Genomic DNA, 21,416 nt, shown 5'->3' on the forward strand with positions numbered 1-21,416 from the left:
TGATGAAATGATCTTTTGTAACTATATAATCACCTTTGTTTCTTCTTACAGTTTTTGACTTAAAGTTCATTCATTAACAGGCATCACATTGCTTTACCATGAGTATGATGTTAACTGTGGGCTTGTCATATATGACCTTTTTATGTTGTGGTACATTCCTTCTATGCTAAAAAATTCGAATTTTTATCATGAAAGGAGTTTATATTTTGTTAAGTGCTTTTCTGTATCAATTGAGATGGTCACATGATTTTTATCCTTCATTTTATTATCACACTTGTTGATTTGTGTACATTGTACCATCCTTGCATACCAGGGATAAATCCCACTTGGTTGTGTGGAGGATGATCTTCTTAATTTGCTCTGCTAATAATTTATTAAGAAAATTTTGCATCAATATTTGCCTGTAGTATTTACCTATAGTTCTCTTTTCTTATTATCTCCTTACATGGCTCTGATATCAGGTCTTATAAAATTAGTTTGAGAGCATTCCCTTCTTTTCAATTTTTTGGAAGAGTCTGAGTAGTGCTATTCTTTAAATGTTTGTTACAGTTCATGATAGGAACCATGTTGACCTGGACATTTCTTTTAGGGATTTTTTTTTTTATTATTAACTCAATCTCCTTACTCTTTACTGGTCAGTTCAGATTTTCTATTTCTTTATGATTTAGTTTTTGTAGGTCATATGTTTCTAGTAATTTGTACATTTCTTCTTTAGTTATCTGGTATATAATTGTTCATAGCAGTCTCATAATCTTTTATATTTCTATGATATCAATTGTAACATCTCCTTTTTCATTTTCAATTTCACTTTAATCCTCTATTTTTCTTAGTAAATCTAGTTAACCATATGTCTATTTTGTTTATCTTATCTAATTTCATTGTTCATTGATCTTTTTCTATTGTCTCTTTAATTATCACTTAATTTATTCTCCTCTAATCTTTGTTATTTCCTCCCTTCTGCTAAGAGTGGGCCTAATTTGTTCTTCTTTTTCTAGCCCTTGAAGTAAAAAGTTAAGAGTTTTTGAGATTCTTTCTTTTTTTTTTTAACAATTTTTTTTTTAAAGATTTTATTTTATTTGTGTATACAGAACTGGGATACAGGCCAGAGATGTGGAGGGTGAGAGAATTCACCAGAGACAGAGTGGAGTGCAGAACAGGCAGATCAATGAAATACACTGCTGAGGGGAGCAGCGGGCGGGTCAGGAGAGGTCTGCCATGCCATGTGGTCACCTCCGGGGCAGGTGGGAATCAAACTCATGAGGAAGCGGCTTTAGATTCTCAGTGCTGTGCTTTAACCTGCTGCGCCACCAGGGAGGACCTCTTTTTTTAATATAAGCATTTATTTAAAAAAATTTCCCTCTTAGAACTATTTTTGTTCCATCACATAAATTTAGGTATGTTTCATTTTCATATTTGTTTGAAATTTTTTTTTTAAATTTCCAGTTCTTTCCCCTTCTTTGGTCCATTGGATGATTGTTTAGGAGGTCTTTTTTTTTTTTTTAAATTTCTTCATAGTTTTGAATTTTTCAGTTTTTCTTCTGTTACTGATTTCTATTTTCATGCCATTCAGTTGGAAAGGATTCCTGGGATGATTTTAACCTTCTTAAATGTGTTAAGACTGGTTTGTGACCTATTAAAAGACCCTGTGTATACTTGAAAAGAAAGTGTATTCTACTGCTACTGGATGATAAGTCTCATGTGCCTGTAGGGTCCATTGTTCTAAAGTACAGTTTAAGTTTAATATTTCCTTATTGGCTTTCTATCTGGATTATCTATTTGTTGATAAAATAAGTTGTTGAAATCCTCTATTATTATCTTACTGCTGTTAATTTCTCCTTTATATCTATTAGTATTTGCCTAATAAATTTAGGTGCTCTGATGCTGAGTATATGTACATTTCTGACTTCTTTGTCCTTTTGATGAAATGATCTTTTGTAACTATATAATCACCTTTGTTTCTTCTTACAGTTTTTGACTTAAAGTTCATTCATTAACAGGCATCACATTGCTTTTAAAAATATTTTTATTGTGTTCTCATTTTGTTCCAGACATTGAGTTTCTCCTTTTGATCTCTTTTGATCTATACAATAATCCTGAAATAGGTACTATTATTCTGACTTTATAGATGAAAAATTGAGGCTCAGCAGATTGCAGGAGTTGTTCAATGTCATATAGCAAACCTTGTGGCAAAACAATAAATAACTTGAACCCTGATTCTTTGCCATTAAGCAAATATATCTACATCAGCTATTTACATACAAATTACTAAAGTGGAAGGATAGTTCCAAAGGTTGAAATTGAAATTCTTAGTGCATCTTTGTGAAATGCTATGACAAAAAAAAAGAAAGAAAGAAAGAAAGAAACAGCTTGTTCTTGTCTTAGCTCTTCTAAATGAAAGCAAAGGACAGACATTCAGACTGAATCTCAATTACTCTGTTGTGTGCCTTTTTCTTGTTTGAGCCATAGTCATTATTATATCAAACAGGAGCTTAACTGTAAGCAGCAGAGACTGCACAACAGTAATGTCTACATTCACTTGTGGTAGTAGCGTTATCCCTATTAACTTTTAGTGTTCACATACAAATATGTAGCAAGAATTTATAGTCTTTTTATGAGTTCTGAGTATAGTGCTATACTTAACAAACTTAATTGAACAAACTTAGAGTTGTTCAACCTGATTCTGGACAGTTTTCCTCTCAAAATATGTTTTACCTTGTTTCCTCAACTGGATTACACTCTCCTATGATCCACAGACCTAGAACAATATCAAAATTCTTAGAATAGCTGCTAATATTTATTAATATGTGTATATGTAGGTTTGTTCTAACCACCTTATATGTCTCTAAATTAACCCTTAAAACATTATAGGTCACAGCTGTTACTGTCCTCATCTTAAATATGTGAAATTTAGATTTCATTAGGTAGGTGTTCTGTGTCTCACAGTTGAGTTGTGAGTTTCAGTATTTTTGACTTAATCTTTATATTCTTCTTTCTAATCCATAACTGTCATCTGTGTAGCCTACTTCACAATCAATAACAACACTGGTGTTCCAGGAAAATTTTGCATTCTCACTATCCCTGCTAATGTTTTGCACACAGCTTTTTTTTTTTTTTTAATGTCCCTAGGCCTACTTCTATCATGGAGATAGTCCCAGTACCTCTAAACAATCTCTTCCTTTTCTATCCTCCTCTAAAAACATATGAAATACGTCCTCTATTGTTTTACAATGCTTATATCCATCTTTTGTATCCATAATCACTGAAATAAACACATAAAAATGATTTGAGTTTCCCAAGTGATGTACTGCGTAGACTGAAAGTGTTTTCTATCTCTTCCCTTCCCACTCTCATCCTGAATTCATATGTCTAAACCCCAACCTCCAGTGTCATGGTATTAGGTTAGACATTTGGGAGGTGATCTGATTATGAGAACAGAATTCTCATGAATGGGGTAAGTGTACCTTCTTAGGAGAGAACCCAGAGCCCTTTCTTGCCTCTTCTTTCATAGAAGGATAGAAGGTTATAGCACAAAAATAATCGTCTATGGGCCCTCCCTGGTGGCGCAGTGGGCTAAAGCACAGCACTAAGAAGCTTAAGCCACTTCCGCATGAGTTTGATCCCCACCTGCCCCGGAGATGACCACATGGCGTGGCAGACCTCTCCTGACCCACCCGCTGCTCCCCACCCGCCCGCTGCTCCCCACTCGCCCGCTGCTCCCCTTGGAAGTGTGCTTCATAGATATGCCTGTTCTGCTTCCCACTCTGTCTCTGGTGAATCCTCTCACCCTCCGCATCTCTGACCTGTACCCCAGTTCTATATGAATAAATAAATATTAAAAAAAAAATCATCTATGAACCAGGAGGTAGGCCCTACTCAGATACAAAATCTTGGCTTCCCAGCTTCCAGAATTGTGAAAAATAAATTTTTGTTGTTTAAAAAGCCATCCTAGTTTATAGTATTCTGTTATAGTAGTTCAAGCGGATTAAAACAGATTTCATGGGTAGAATTCAGGGGAGAACTGTGAGCTTCAATAATAAAAGAAAAAATATATCCTTATTTTTACTAACCTTAGATAAAAATTTAGTATTATTTCACATTATAGATAGACAAGCTACCATAGTATTAGCAGTCCCTCTGACTCAGTTAAATAAAAGTCAGATATTTGCCATTATATTATTGTTACTGTAGATATATCAATATTTCACGTATATATACATCACAAACGACTTTCTAAAAGATATTATGATAAGCTGTATTTTAATATAATTAACTTCCTTTGTAACTTACAAACATTCTGAGAAGAGTACCAAACAGATACTTTAGCTACAGTCTAAAAGGTCTAGGACAAAAAGTTAAGAATCTCAATTTTAAATAACTTTTGTACCTTTAAGGCTGAGCTAAGAGTAGTCTCTATAATGCAGCTGGAAAAATGTCTTAAATATAAATTGTTTAATGCCATAAACCATTTAAAATCTTCCAACTACTTCCTATTGTGAGTTGTAGAAAACGGACACAAAAACAGCCTGCATATCTCTCTAATTTCATGTTGGAGCATTATTCTCTTTCTCACATAGGTGTCCTCTAACTTTGTAAAAGCTCCAAGTTCCTTTCCTTCTCACTTCATCACATGTACAATTCCCTAGAATATTCTTCTGATTTCCTCATCAAGTTGGTTCCTTTTCTTCCTTTAGGAGTCAGCTGAAATAATGCTTCCTCTCAGAGTTTTGATGGACTACTTCAGCTTACAGTGACTTTCCTCATTATTCTCTTTCAGAGCATTCTGTACTTTTCCTTTCCAGAAAAACACTTATTGCAATTTATAATTATGACCATTTGTTGTTTATTTGTAATTTGATATGTCTTTTCCCTTTAGGCACTATGCTGTATGAAAGCAGGAATCATATCCACCTTATTTACTACTGTATAATCAGTGCCTGGCACTCAGTTGCTGAATGAGTTCTCAGGCATAATCTTACTCAACAGATACTTCATTCAACTCAGTACCTACTATGCAAGGCACAGTTCTAGATGCTTGGGAAAATCAGAAAACAAAATGCACAAAGATACCTACCCTTGTGGAACTTATGTAATATTATAGAGTTCCAATTCTGAGTACTATGTATTAGTAGGGTTTAATTAAGCCCTCCTGCTTTAACTTAAAAACAAAGGGTATGAGTAGATTTTTTTTTTTGATGTTCATAGCACAGAACAATGATCCCTGAGAGAAGGAAGACAAAATGAGTCTTATAATTTCCCCAGTTTCCAGCCCCTAAGTACTGGGAATAGACACACAAACTTATCAGGAATCTTCCTGAGTTGAGAAGTGAGAAACAGGGAAGACACACACACAAACATATACACACAGCTGTGAAGGTCTCCTGATGATTCCTCTTAGATCTTTAGAATACAATCTGCATATGAATACTGAACCCTGTATGTGTGTTGGGGGGGGGGGCAAATGCTTGAACCTATGCAAAGAATTTCAGGAAAGATGAAATGAAACAATCCCTGATGAGCCCAGGAGGAATTGGAGTCTTTACTGGCTGAAATAGAGCAGAGAGGTTTGAATGGAGTCCTAAAATGGGCATTGCTTCAGTTTTTGTGGCCCCATATCAAAGTTTAAAAGTAAGCCTTGACTAGATCAAAATGTTTCCAAGTAACTTTGCTGAATCCCAGAACAAACCCAGCATTTAAAGGAATACGAAAAGACTCCAGCTTGCCACAAGATAACTTTTGTCTCGAATCTACAATTTTTGGAATCCATTTTTAAAGGCATGCAAATACATAGAAACACATATCTTTTATGTGATGAGGAAAAATAATCCCAAGAAAAAGACTCAAAGTTGATGCAGATGATAAATTAGTAGACAAAGATGTTGAAATAGCTACTGTAAACACTGTCCATGTAATCAAGAAGATAGGGGAAAGAAAGCAATAAAAAGAGAAATGGAAGATATTTAAAAACATCCAAAGACAATCCCTGAGATTATAATTATGGTTGGATTTAACTTCAGATTAGATAATTCAGAAGAATTAATGGACTTGAAGATAACTATAGAAGCTTCAAAAAGAAGCACAGAATGATAATAGACTGAAGAAAAAAACATGGAGCACATTGAATTAGAAGACAAGTTCAGGTGAGCCTAAAATCCATATAAATGGAGTCTTTGAAAGAGTAAAGAGAGATAGTAGGTTAAGGGAAGAAAATTAGTTGAAGACACAGTGACTCAAATTTTTCTAAATTTGATGAACATTACAAATCACAGGTTCAAGTTATGCAAGAAATTCCAAATGAAGAAACATGAATTAATAAAACCAATGGACAGCATAATCAAATTGCTTACAAAGTATTTGAGTGGGAGAATGGAAGGAACAGAACATAAAACATAATAAATAGTTACAATGTTAGAAGTTCATTTTATAAGAAAACAAAAAGTAGAGCAGAATAAAAAGAACTAACTATATATGTGGGGATATAATAAGGGTAGGTCGGAACAGGTTTTGTTGAGAAGATAATGAATCTGTGTAAAAGCTTAAAGAATGAAGGTTAAGGTGAAAAAAGGGGAGTCATTGACATATTTTAAAGGAGCTCTCTGAATGTTATGTTTATAGCAAATCTCTATGGGAGTCAAAGACGGAAGCACAGCTATCTTGGACACTACTGCTATCATCCAAGTGAGAGGTAATAGTAATACCAGCAGAGGTGATACAAAGTGGTGTAATTCTAGCTAAAAACAAATTGAATGTAGAATCACCAGGATTTCTGATGGATTACAAATCAGTACTTTCTGGTAGGTTAGAGTCTCATGTATAAATAAAATAGAAAAATAAAGGGTGAGTTAAAATTTTTGTGTTGAGGAAATACAAAGATGGAGTTGCCATCATTTCAACTGGTTAAGGCTGCAGAAAGCAAAGCCCTTGTGGGGATGATCAGGATTTCTGTTTTAATAGGCTAAAATTAAAACATCTATTCATGAGATATACAATGCTAGATTTTGGAACCAGCAAAGGAAATTTAGAAGTAGTCTATAAGAGTGGGGAACACTGAGAGCCAAATGAAGAAAGTACTTTAAGGCATCAAAAGACACCAATCGATGTTAAATGTTGCAAGTAGATTAAGTAATGTCAAAATTGAGAACTATTAGAGTCAGCAATCTGGAGTAACTGGTGACCTTGATGAGAGAAGGGTCAGTGGAGTTGTGTGAGGGATGAACGCCATAGAGTAAACGGCATAGGTCTCCTCCTCCTCCTCCTTCTCCCTCAATAATTCAGTCTTGAAGATTTTGACTAGGACCAAGTAAAAGTAGGTTTCCTCATCAGGTCAGTGCCAAGATGGATGTTCAGTGCTCCATCAGGGTGAAGAGAGCTTCTGTTCAGGGGGAGGTCTGGGGAGGAGTATGGGAGCCCAAGTGGGATGTGGAAGGCATCCATGATGTCAACTAGAGGTGGTGGAATGGGAACTTAGTTCTCTAAAGGAGATTTCACCAAATAATAAGGGAAGCCAGGCTTCTTATTTTCAGTACAGGGAGTTACAAATACAGAAAATAGAACCTGTGGTGTAGGTTAAGACCTGATGGAGTTGGTGTGACCTCACAGTTCCATATCATGTCTAAATAAAGAAATAGAGATGTGGAACCTGGGTGTGTGTGTGTCTTTGTAATTTAGCTCTGTCCACTGAGAGAACCCAGGAGCAACAACCTTAAGCAATTAGTATGTGTAGCTTTCAGAGCTTGATTTCTAAACACTATTCTTAAAAGAACTAATGTTCTTTGGAGAAAAGGAGGATTCCAGGGTAGGGACAAGGAAATAAAAGAATCCTAGAACATGTTTTTGTGCCAAGAACTAGGGAAACAAAGAATGATGAAGGCACTTCAAAAGGATACTGTTATCAGCTTTTTAGTCTAACAGTTTTAACACTGAAATAAACAATGATAGTAGTGGATTACATACCAGTGGATAAGAGGAAACCATGAGTCCATAGTAATGTAATTAAACAAAATTTACATAACAGAATGTTTGATGAGGATACTTAAATAGTCTTAAGGTCCCTTCTCCAAATTCCAAATATTTATTAACTACAATGGGACAAGGAAGAACTTTACAGGGAGACTCCTGTAAGACACTACTTTAATCAAGTCATCAACATTAACATCACCAGTGTGAGCCCATTTGAAATCGCATGCCTCTAAGAGCATATGCAATAAAACCAACTCCCCAACAGTTCTATGATGTTAATGTCACAGTTCTGTGACCCGAATTTAATCATTAAGAACTCTCAAACAAACCCAGATTGAATAGTAGTACACAAAATAAGTAGTTTTCTTAAGTGCAGGATCATGAAAATCCAGGAAGTCTAAGGAACTGTGCCTGACAGTATGACTAAATGCAGCACAATTCTGAACTGGAACTTGCTCCTGAAAGGCACATAATTGGGATGATGTACAAAATTTAATGGCATTTGAGGATTAGAAGGTTGTAATGTATCAATGTCAGTTTGTTATTCTAATGGTTATGCTATGACTATACAGAATGTTTTTCCTTGTAGGAAATGCACAATAAAGTCATCTGTTGAAAACTCAATTCTCAGATAGTTCAAGGGAAAACAAAATTCTTTGCAATGTATTGGCAATGCTCCTGTATGTTTTGAGATTATTTCTGGAGTGAAAATAATTTTTCAAAAGAAAGGAGACTAATTAAGGGTAGTGAATGTAAACAACCTTTTCAAGGAGTTATGCTACAAGTAGAGCAAACAAATGAGCCAAGTTAAAAGGTTTAAGAGCAAAAAATTAAAATTTTATGTAAGATGGAGAAATAACACTATGTTTGTATGCTGCTGGCAATGATGAAATGGAGCAGAAATGATGGCAGGTAGTGGTGTGGATGTGTCCTTGTTTAGGGAGATCACACGTGATAAACAAAGAGGGAATTTACTTTTGATAACATGAATCTCCCTAGGTTGACAATTTTGAAACTCATCTTACCAGAATAGACTGGGGTTGAGAACCAGGGAGTAAGGGAAGAGGATCTCTAGATTGATCCAATAAAGGCTACCAGCCTGTGATCTTAACTCTGAAAAAACAGCAACCTACTTCAGCAGATACCCTGACTGCTCTAAAAAGCTGTTTTCAGTAAGAATAAAAACTCGACCCAAGAATCTAAACATAATAAGCATATATCTCTGTCTTCATTACATTCTGAAAGACACATCTTAAAATTGATGTTGCAAAATGCTTGCAACGCATCAGGCAAAGTCATAATATGGACAGGTCCTCACTGTCAATGTGTGTTGGAAGTGCCTGTGTGTTCAGGAATTAGTTGAGTTGCCTGCATAATGGAGTCATCCAGGGTTGACTACTTCAATTTGTTGCTTAAAATTATTTCAAAGATTATACTGGAGTGGGAACTGGAAATGGGACCTTAGAGTGAATGTCAAGCATTGACTATCACAGGCCTGGCTTTTTTAAAATTCTATTATCAGAGTTTTATTTTGTTCATTCACATTCATTTTTGTACATCTCTCCAAACTATAAATGTAATAGGAAGTGTCTCATGTCTATGGTTCCTGAGGTCATGCTACATGTCACGCTTACTACGTAAATGTAGCTTTAACGAGAAAGGATGCAAAGGAATGAGAACATGGTCTTAGATTTTGATAACTGTGTAGTTTGGTTAGAAAAGTTTATTTGATGGAGGTGAGATTAACTAGTAACTATGATCAAAGTGGAAAAAGAGATTCACGATCAGTGGGGATTTCACCTGATCTTCAACGTACATTAGAGGAGTAAGATTTACACATGTCTTAGTCCATTTAGGCTGCTCTAACAAAGTAGCACTGATAGGGTGAATTATAAACAATAGCATTTCTCCCATTTCTGGAGGCTGGGAAGTCTCAGATATGGTGCAGACAGCCTCACTTCTAGAAAGGGCCCTCCTCCTGGCTCAAAGATGGGTCTTATGTAACCCTACATGGTGGAAGGGGCAAAGGGTTTCTCTTTTTTATATATTTTCTACTGAGGTAATGTTGGTTTAGATGACTATATATGATTCAGGGGTCCAGGTTCACACCTTTTCAGACATGTGTTGCCACACCACACCCACCACCAAGGCATGTGGGTTCCCTTTTATAAGGGGATTAAGCCCATTCATGCAGGCTCTATCCTCCTGACGTAATCATCTCTCAAGGGCCCCACCTCCTAATAGCATCACATGGAGGCTAGCATTTCAATATATCCATTTTGGGGGTGGGGGGGACACAAACATTCAATCTCTAGTAGATAGGAAGAGAATAAGAGAGACAGTATTTTCAGAGGGACCTGGAATAACCCGAAAGTTGGAAATTTGCATAGCATTTCTTGGGCTAGTTAGAGTCTATTGGGAATATCTGGGAGAGATGAGAAATAAGTTTAACATTTCTATATGGGGTCAATTTATAGTGTATTGAGATAGTTATGAAGCAATCATTTTACCCACATTGTTAATCTGTGGCTTGTACATCATGTTCTTCATGACTTAAACAACGACTTTTGTCAAAGAGCATCTTCTCAGATTACAGTGGTTTTGCCCTTCTTTAATTACAACTTCCTTTTCACCCACATGGGTGGCTTCATTCCTAAGATCCTCATTTGGGCAAGGTGGCTCAATTCTAACACCAGCTGATGGAAATGCAGATGGCTCCTTCTTGCTAAACAGAGAGGCCAGGAATATGGGATTGAGAATAAAAGGGGTTAAGTCAATCTATCTTTTTCTTCATGGAGGAACTGTGATATGCGGCCTTAGGAGCCACAGGCAGCCCCTCTTGTGTCTGCCATATGGAAGAGGCAGCTGACACATTCACTCCTTCCAGGAAAAGAAAAGGGCAGACAGACAGAGAGAAGCAGAGACATTTAAGGGAGCACTCACAGTGCCGGGTGGCCTTCCAGTTCTCACTTCCTCTGCCTCCCCAGCTACATTTCTGCTCTTGGATGCTAAGACACCTTGTATCTTTTAAAATCAACCTCCTCCCCTACGTCCTCTTGGCTTAAGCTAGCTTGAGTTCGGCTCTTATTATTAGAAACCCAGAGAGTCCTAATACAGTGATGAATAAACAGATTTACTGAAGTCCTGCTACCCTTTACTTTCATGCATGCTTTCTCAACTTGTGCTTTAAAGTCAAGCTTTCCTTCATTCTGCCTTTGCCCGGGGTTTGTGTGAGACACTGCTGTTTCGTATATCTGCAGGTAGGCACGTCAGCCTCCCCAACCCCACTCTGTACCTTCTTCCAGACCCCTTCCCAGCTTCCTTGATTTCTCTTTACTTTCTATCAGTGAATGAAATGCTAACAAAGAAATATATAACAGTTGAAAGTATAATTCATATATAGCTGAGATGTATGAACAGATAATGGATTCCTTAATCTAAATCTCCTAAGATCTGTGATACAAAGGGAGAAGACAAGAAGGTTTAAAAATGAATGTGCTTTTTAGATCCTCTCACAGTTACAAGTTATTCTGGAAGCCACAGAAGGGGCCAGGACATTGTAGTTGAAGGGACCACAGGCACCTCCAGTGCCAGTGGTACCCACTCCCCCACCCCCTTATTCTCTGTTCCTATGATTTCAGGCCAGAAGCTTCTGCCAGAGAGGCATAAAGCCCTTGCTGCCCTTTAGAGCTTGAAGAGGTCACCACTGACAGGCCAATCACAGACTGGCCTCTTCAGAGAGAAGCCCCTTCCCAATGCCTAGATGCCTATATGGGATTCCTAAAGGCAGATCACCAAGCCCTCAGCCAGCTAGCTGACAACTGTGTCAACACAGTCTCAGTTTTACCCAACAGCTAAACTAAAAATAATCTGTCACTTTACCACAGCATGCCTGCTTGGTTCTGATGTGCAAAGCAAATGCCGAAATACAGGCTGTTGCTGCATTTCCAGTAACTTAAGGTCTAATGACATCAAGAGGGCTTCATATACTTGAATGTGAAGATCACCAAGGAAGGCAACTGGTTACTTGGCATTCATTTAAACAGACTAATATGTTGTCTATCTTTTAGTAGTCACATATTCGTCTCTTTGGAAGAAGGTTAACTCAAGGTGTGGCATTACTTCTTTCTGATAAGATTTGCTAACTATGCTTTTTTGGGGGGGTCTTACTTGCATCAAAGGGCAGCAGAGACTTAATGCACTTCTGGCTTGAAGTCATAGGAATAGGGGAGAAGGCAGAGGTACCACCTGTACCTTTCTGTAACCCCTTACAATACTAGGAGATCCTTTATGGCAAAAATCATGAATTCACCTCAATCTATTTCTATGTCTGTAGGACCTAACAAGGTCTGATAATTTAGAAAAATTTAAAATATTTATCAGATAAATAAATAAACAACTGAAAACAGCAACAACCCAACCTTATGATAAACGTCTGGGAAAGCTCCTTAAAGGGCATGATTGCTCTAAGTCTTCAAGGAAAAAGGTAGAGAGTGAATGTCCCACGCACCTGGAATTCCCATCAAGGGAATTAAAAAATGGTTTAGTATGGCATGCACGTGAAAGGAAGGAGATAAAGCAAATAAATTTAGTTTACATACTATCATTGTATGCTAAAGTCAGCGAAAGTAAGCAAAGACACATTAGAAAAATGAACTACTGTCTAACTGTTATTTCTCTCCCATTTTACTGGTTTTATCGTCTCTATGAAAGAGTAGACAAATACGAGAAGGCTGTAAATGATGCTCCTTATAATCAAGGTGACATGAGTTTTGTGTGACTGGGCTGCACTCACCTTTATCCTGTCAATGTTAGCTTCCATCTTCAGCTGTTCTACCAGTTTCCTGGCTTGAGCTATGCTGGCAGTATTGTTGCTGGCCATTGGAGTGCTGGGTAGGTCTTTCAAACACACTAGAAAAGAAAACAAAGACCAAGAATGCTTCAGAATTCATAAACCACCAAATGTGCAGGTTTATCCTAGATGGGATCTTCCAGTCTTCTCCAGCTCCAGATGGACATAGCCTTAGACTGGCAAGGAGGTCAGATGTGGTTGCTTTTTCAATTCCCCCCACCCTCTGCACTTCTATGGCTTCTTCACAGGAAAAAAAATGAAGAATATTTGACTATGTTACACTTAGGAAAGCAAGTTACTAAACTTTATTACTTTTTGAAAACAGTTCCAGGTGGTTAGGGTGATGGCACTAGGACTACTGATTGTTACTACTATCATCATACTGTAGGCGCTGGACAGCATGTGAGTGGGTGAAAGATGGGCAAAGGGAGGAATGGTAAGTGACAGCACCCTGCAGGACTCAAGGCACCAAGTTTAAGATATTCTCTTTATGGGCTCAAATACCCACTTTCCAGCTAACTGTAAATACCTAAAAGTATTATACTGCAAAGACACTGTAAGAGGAGGCGTGGCTTTTCTGTGTTACCGATTCACCATTATATTAAACAGTCATTATTTTCTAATCCATCTGAAAAAAAAATGGCTTGATTCAGAATTATCCACTTGGCTTACAATTTTTTTTTAAAAAAGATGTATTTATTTATGCACATAAGAACTAGGGTACAGGCTAGAGGTGTGGGGGAGAGGATGAGAGGATTCACCAGAGACAGAGTGGGGAGCAAAACAGGTGGATTGACAGAAAATGGGGATGACAGACTTACCAGAGACAGAGAGCAGAACAGGCAGCTGTACTAAAATACACTGCTGAGGGGAGCAGTGGGAGGGTCAGAAGAGGTCTGTCATACCATGTGGGTTACCTCCCTGGCCTGAGATCAAACTGATGTTGTATTGGCTGCAGCTAGCTTCATGGTGTGGTGCTTTAACCTGCTGCACCACCAAGGAGGGTCCTTGGTTTACAATTCTTCAGAAGCACATCTATAATGTCAAGAGGGAGGGACTGTCATATCTAAATGGTTAATTACCTTAATGAGTTCTCTAGAAGTCTTCTGGTACAATAGACTTACTACCCCTATAGCAAGGAGTTGCAACACTGATGTTCAAAGAGTAGAGATCTTTATCTATGTAAATTGTGAGAAGCTTCTTTGCCTCCTCCCCATCTGTGTCTTCCACTGCCTCAAATCCAATCTTAATTTCAGGTCTTTGATTTTTTCTTGACCACCATCACCTTGGAATGTATCCTATTATTCTCCTTCACCTGGAATGTATCCTATTTTATTTTTAGTGCTTGTTTCGCCTACAGTCTGATGAGCTCTTCTCCACATAGAGGTGCCACATGCTATTTCAGGGTCACCTGCATAAATGTGCCCATGAGGTCACTGACTTCCAGTAATGAAGCAAGGTCTGAGAGGTAGACCATATGACCCAAGAAATGAGAAGCATTAAAATACTGCCTCAGTCTACATTAGTTGAATCTTGTTCACTTTATTAAAAACCATGACTTCTGGTTGCTTTGGGGAATCTTTTTATCCAGGGATGAAGTAGGATCAAGCTAACATCTCAAAATGGAAAAAAGGACACATAGAAAACCTGGGAAGGAAGAACAATCATAATGACTTCTATACATAGATTTTTACTTATCCACTAAAATCAGACATAATTTTTATTTTAATTACCAAAAAAGCAAAAGTCTATAAATTATCTCCTTTGGTATTTATGTCTTGGCATCCAGTCCTTCAAGACAAAAGAAGAAATTATGTATAATTCTCTTTTAACAAAGAGATCCCTTCACAGAAAATGTGTTATTTCATAAAGAACACTGCAAGAAGAAGCTATTCCAACAGTATTTACATCATAAAGTGGAAGATAATTAATTACTATTGCCTCATCTTTTCAAAATACTGTGGGAAGGCAGACTAAAAGGATTTTGAAGTGACAAAGTTCCATGAGTTTCATAAATTTGAAGACCAAGAGAGGGGGAAATCACATGTATTCAATAAAAACAAAAAATAAAGGTAAACTTTAACAGCCGTGCCTTTACCAGCATGGTCAGGGAAATGATAGATCTCCAAATCAAACGAACCTCCAAGAAGCATCACAAACTTCACAAGGTGGTGTGCTGACCTAGAGACAGCCTGATTTGACTTTTCATACAAAGTTGGAGGTGGACCCTCCCTGGTGGCACACCTGGTTAGGATGCAGCACTATAAGCTGACCACAGCTTATAGTTCAATCCCACCCCCAGAGGTGATTCACATGGGGTGACAGACCTCTTCTGTCTCGCCCACTGCTCCCTTCAGCAGTGTTATTTTATTGATCTGCCTATTCTGCTCCCCGATCTCTCTGATGAATCCTCTCACTGCCCCTGCACCTCTGGCCTGTATCCCAGTTCTGTATGCATAAATAAATAAATCTTAAAAAAAGAAACAAAGTTGGAAGCACTCATAATCTGCAAGCTACAGGACAAACTAGGGTGTATCACACTAGGACGCAGGTTCTCACAAAATTACCAAAGCTTCAGGGGGCCCATGGGAGATCTGGGGCTCTTGGTCAACTCTTTTGTTCTTAAATTTGAATATAGGTTTCATACAAAAACCTATGGCAGAGACCACAGCTGGCTTTCAAATACCTCTTTTCACTTTCTTCGTTAGTAAAAACATTTTTTTTTCTTTTAAACACAAACTACAAAAAACTTTAATTTTAGCTATACATATTTTCCAGAAAGACACATTCCTATACCTCCCCTAATGCAGCTAGGTATAGTTACACTAAGTTTTGGCCAATGAGAATAGAAAGGACTGTGCTCTGCCTTCCACAGACTACTGCTACTGACTTAGATGAAAGCTATGTTAACCATGAGTTCTACCTGGAATCTTGAGGCTACATTCCAGGATGAGCAGGAGGGACCTGGAGCTATTCTCACACTGTAAAGCCATGTGCCAGCTGTCATCAGTCTACCTTCTAGGTACAGGGAAACAAGCACCTGTACTGTGTTCACCATAAATAGGAAATGCTTCTACGCTACCCATCAATGATTGGCCATTAAATGACCCATTATCTCCATTCGAGTATAAGGAAGGTCTATGTCTTAGCACTTGTCTATGTCCCCTGGGAAATACTCTGGATGTTCTAAGGAGAATAAAATAAATGCATTTTCAATTGCTGCTGTATATCTTATTACAAATTTAGTAGCTCAAAAGAAAAAAAAAAGGGACTTTATTATGTTATAGTTTCAGAAGTCAGAAACCTGAACTAAGTCTCACTGGGCTAAAATCAAGGTGTTGGCAGGTTGCATTCTTTCTGGCGGCTCCATGGATGAATCTATTTGCTTTCCTTTTCTAGCTTTTACAAGCTTTTCTAGCTGGTATTCCTTACGTTTTTACCCCATTTTCCTGCATCTTCAAGGCTAGTAAAAATTATTTGAGTCCTTACATTGTATCATTCAGACCTCTTCTGTAGTCTTGCTCTGACTCTCCTACTCTCTTCTGCTTTTATGGACCCCTATTACTAGATTTGACTCACCCAGATAATCCAGGATAACGACCTTATCTTCTAGTCAGCTGATTAGTAACCTTAATTCTATCTGCAACTTTAAATTACCCTTTCCCAAGTAACATAACATTTGCAGGTTCCAGCAATTGTGTGATGGGCATTTTTGAGGCATCTTTACAATACTAAAGAGGCTTCTGTGCAGGCAGAGAAGGGCAGGGAGGTGTAAGAAATTGAGGTGAGAAAAAAAAAAAAAGGGATGGGTTAAGAAGCAAGTCTGAAATTGCTGGAGAGAGAACATCTGAAATCTCAACAGGCTTAGGAGAAAAAGTAAACACAAGCTCTGATTTGTGCTCTGAGTTTTAGGAAGATACGTCCTGAATATTCTTGTTTTACCACATGAAGCAACAGAGACAAACACCACTTTTAGAATGGCTTAGTTCATTATCTTCTTTTTCTATAAGATGCTTTTCTATCAGAGCAATGAATAAATTTCCCCCTGGCAGACTAGAAGAACTGTAGAGTCCTAGACCAGTGTTCCAAAGAAGTACTTTTTTCTTAAAAAGTTAACTATGGCAAATGAAAAAAAGTTAGCTTATCTTCTAAGCTAGAAGTACATAAATAATACATTATAAATAGACCCAAGTGCAGATGGAACTCTTTTCATGTTACAAAACTGAAACTTCGCACTCATTAAACAATAACTCCCATTCTTTCCTCAAATAGCTGTGGTAAGTAACATTCTTTCTGTCTCTGATTTTGATTTCTCTAGGTACCTCACAGCAATAGTATCAGACATCATGCCATAATATGACTCTTTTATTTCACATAGCATAATGTCCTCTTTATACCCCTCTGGTAGCATGTATCAGAATTTCCTTCCTTGCTAAGGCAGATTAAGATTCTTTTGTTTGTGTATATAACATTTTGCTAAGGCGTTCACCTATCAGTGGACACTTGGGTTGATTCAACATTTTAACAACTGTGAATAATACTGTGATGAACACAGAGGTACAGATAGCTTTTGAAGATCCTGCTTTCAATTCTCTGAGATTTATAACCAAAGGTGGCATTGCAGGATCAGAAGGAAAATCTATTCTTAATGTCTTGAGGAACAGCAATAGTATTTTCCATGATGGCTCTGCCATTTTACATTTTCATCAGAAGAGCACAAGGGTTCAAATTTTTCCTCATTCTCACTATTTCCTGTTTTTGTTTGCTTAGATAGCCATCTGGATGGTTGGAAGGTTGGGAGATAATATCTCCTTGTGGTTTTGATTTGCATATCTCTAGTAATGAGTTCTGTTAAGAATCTTTTCATGTGCTTATTGGTAATTTGATTTTTTTTTTAATGTTTTGAGAAGTACCTATCTTTTTTGTTGTTGCTGTTGTCCAGTTTTAGGTCTTCTTTCTGTATTCTGGATATCAATCCCATATCAAATATATGATTTGCAACTATTTTTCCTATGCCACAGGTTGCCTTTTATCTGATGACAGTGTGCCTCGATGCATAAAACTTTTCTTTGGTTGCCTGTGCGTTTGGTGTTGCAACCAATAAATTATTGCTAAATCCAGTGTTGTAAAACGTTTGCCCTTTGTTTTCTCCTGAGAGAGTTTCATACTTTCAGCCCTTAAACTTGTGTCTTTCATCCATTTTTTTTTTTAATATCCCAAAGGGTAAGTTTATCATCAAAAGGGAGTAAAGAAAAAGGCCACAAATGAGCTGCCCCCAAAAGGGTCAGGTTTGCTAAAAGAGAGGCCTTCGTAGCTACAGGCGGGAAGACGGGCTGCTGCCTTTCATTCATTACTTAATTTATGTCTATGGTAGAAGTTAAGGGTCCAGTTTCATTCTTTTACATGTGGCATCTAAGTTTTCTAGCACCATTTGTTACAAAGATTGCCCTTTATTGGCTAGTCTTGTTACCTTTCCTGAAAAATCATTTGACCAATCTATAAGAGACTTGCTTTGAGATTTCTAACCTATTCCATTGGATCATAACTGTCTTTATACCAGTACCACACTTTTTTTTTTAATATTACTATAGCTTTGTAGTGATTTTTGAAATCATGATATAAAGTCCTTCAACTTGTTTTCTTTTTGAAAATACTTTTGGCTATTTGGAGCCATTGGAGATTTCATATGAATTTTAGGGTGAACCTTTTTTGTTGTTGTTGCAATCCCCTTGGGTTTCCCATCACCAAATCACCCATGTACCATCACCATAGTCCAGTGCACTTCCCTCCCCCTACTGTTTTTGATCCCATTTCCCACTCCACCCCCACAAAATGTCTCTAGTATATAGCTGTTCATCATTATCATTATTTTCTCGCCTGTTCCGTTATATTCCTGCTATGAGAAAAACCATCTGGTATTTTTCCTTTTCTTTCTGGCTTATTTCACTAAGCATGATCTTTTCCAGCTCTATCCATGTTGCTACAAACAACATGTGTTTCTTTTTTTTGGTTGCTGAGTAATATTCCATTGTACCACATCTTTTTAATCCAGTCATCCATTTTTGGGCATTTGGGCTGTTTCCATGTCTTTACTATTGTGAATAAAGCAGCAATAAATATGGGGGTGCAGGTATCTTTTTAAATGTGTTTTTGTGTCTTTTGGGTAGATACCTAGGAGTGGGATTGCTGGGTCGTAGGGAAGCTCCATGTTAAGAAGTTTGAGGAACCTCCAAACAGTTTTCCATAGTGGTTGTACTAGTTTGCATTCCCACCAGCAGTGCAGGAGAGTTCCTTTTTCTCTACATCCTTGCCAACATTTGTTGTTGCTAGTTGTTTGAAGATGTGCCATTCTCACTGGGGTGAGGTGGTATCTCATTGTGGTTTTAATTTGCATCTCCCTTATTACAAGTGATGTTGAACATTTTTTCATATGCTTGTTGGCCATCTGCATTTCCTCTTTGGAGAAGTGTCTTTTTAGCTCTTCTTCCCATTTTTTGATAGGGTTGTTTACTTTCTTTTTGTTGAGTAGGGTGAACTTTTTTATCTCTGTGAAAATGTTGAAATTTTCATAGGGATTGCACTGAATCTGTAGATTGCTTTGGGTATTAGACATTTTAACAATGTGGAAAGTTTCAATCAGGAACACAGGATTTCTTTCCATTTACTTGAGATATTCTAGAACTTCTTCCACAATGTTTTGTAGTTTTCATTGTACCAGTCTTTCATCTCCTTGGTTAAGTTGCTCTTAAACATTTTATTCTTTTTTGATGCTATTGCAAATAGAACTGCATCCTTAACTTTATTTTCAGATTATTTGCTATTAGTACATAGAAAAGTCACATCATTGATTCTGGGGATTGCTTTCCATCCCTACTTGAGCTGAGAATAATGGTGTCCAATGGAAATGTGGGGGAACATGCTGTACCTTGTCAACAAAATGGGTTCCAGAAGAAGGCTTGATAGGGACCCTTGACAGGGTCCTGGTTAAATGCTTAGTTTCGACAAGGAAGCACAGACATACATCAGCTATTCTTTGTTTATGTTCATTTTATGTATAACAAAATTGGGTAGAAATCAGTTTTTTTTAAGAGGAAGGGAATGTTTTGAGTATACTAACTCTGAAATAGCTACAAGTCAAAGTACAATTCTGCTGAAAACATCAAGTAGACAAAGTTTTTATAGCACAAGTAGTTATAACTTAAAAACAAGTAGTTAAAACTTTTTAGTTAAAGGATAGTGATTCATTTCTATATAGTGCTCCCCGCTCACCTATAAGCTCAATCTTTCAACCTTTGTAATGCTCTGGAGTTTACCTTTATAGACTCCCCCTCAACCTCGACCTGGCCCTGGAACCATGAGGACCACTTTAGAGATGCCTTCAGCAGTGGCCTCTACCTCTTGTAGAAATCATAAGCAGAGAAAAACAGAGTCAGCATTTAGTTGCCTTGAGGAAACAAAAGATTTCTGAGGTCACTTCTAGGATTGCACAACATCTCTGGGAATCAGCTGCAGTGATGATGATCAAAGGTTGTGTTATGTTAGGGTAACTCTAGTCCAGCAAGCTCTCCTTAGCCTAATAGCATCTGTTAACTACCAGATCATCTAGAAACTCCATTACTTCATGGGATATGGGAGGTAACACACCTCAAAATTTGAATCCAAACTTATTATGGTGTAGGTTTATTCTTTCAAAATTCTACAATCCAAAACTCTTTAAAATTCCAATAATCTACCAGAATGGAGTACTGTCCATTCGCCAAGCCACACTAGACTTGCTGGCAGTGGTTTTCAACCAGGAGAGGCCCTGAGGGGCCATTGGAAAGGTGTGTGGGTGGTCTGGGTTATGACAATAACTTAGGGTAATTATTTAATGAGCAGAGACAGAAACTCCAACACCTTCTGAGTGCCAGGTAACACCGAACTGTGCTGCTCCAAAGTCCCATAGTACCTTCAGAGAGAAATCTGGAAGGCCACTGAAAAAATACCCATAAAGCCATGCATGAAAAGTCTACTCAAAGAAAGTACTCCATGAGGAAAAGTTCCATTAACTGGGCTTTTACGCTTATGAGTTACAATCCTTATTACCTTTCCAGTGATGAATAAGTGGTAAGTATTCATAATTCTCATCAGCATTAGTATGCTTTATGGATAGTTGCTGCCTGATCGTTTATAAGAAAGCAGTCTCTTTTTTGCAATGTGCTGGTGGAATGAGATTATGCTGAGTTATATTTGCCAGAGAGCAAAAGGACACAAACAACAAACCTCCTAGAACAATTACAGAGCTGTGTATGAGACATTGGTAGAACGCTGCAAGAATGTCCTAATTATCCCACCTGAATTCCAAACCCAAGAATAATACAGAAGGCATTTTATTCTTCTCAACTGATCTGAGGCACCCTCTCTTTCCCCAAGTAAATGAGACAGAGGGCTGTTATGGAATAATAACCATTCAATGAGTTCCTTTTCTAAAAATACGTCCAGCATTTTAATTTCTTTCTGGAGGAACTTTTCGGTTAAGAAACCATAAATTTTCTTGTCATTAGGCTTGGGAGTAAACACACAACCCCTTATTTCTGTGGCACAAAGATAAATAAATGTTTTGATCATA

At 37.5% G+C, this 21,416-nt stretch overlaps 1 protein-coding gene across 1 annotated transcript in view; it reads right to left on the minus strand.

Moving 5' to 3' along the window:
* GNG2 (guanine nucleotide binding protein (G protein), gamma 2) overlaps positions 1-21,416 on the minus strand; it is a 117,218-nt gene that overhangs the window by 6,032 nt on the left and 89,770 nt on the right. The window contains exon 3 of the mRNA XM_004681871.2: positions 12,752-12,867. Within this exon, the coding sequence (XP_004681928.1) occupies positions 12,752-12,838 (87 nt within the window). The 5' untranslated portion in view covers positions 12,839-12,867. The remainder of the gene's footprint in view (positions 1-12,751; positions 12,868-21,416) is intronic.

Source organism: Condylura cristata, unplaced genomic scaffold (genome assembly GCF_000260355.1).
Source record: "Condylura cristata isolate star-nosed mole 26May11 unplaced genomic scaffold, ConCri1.0 scaffold00013, whole genome shotgun sequence".
NCBI classification, from domain to species: domain Eukaryota; kingdom Metazoa; phylum Chordata; class Mammalia; order Eulipotyphla; family Talpidae; genus Condylura; species Condylura cristata.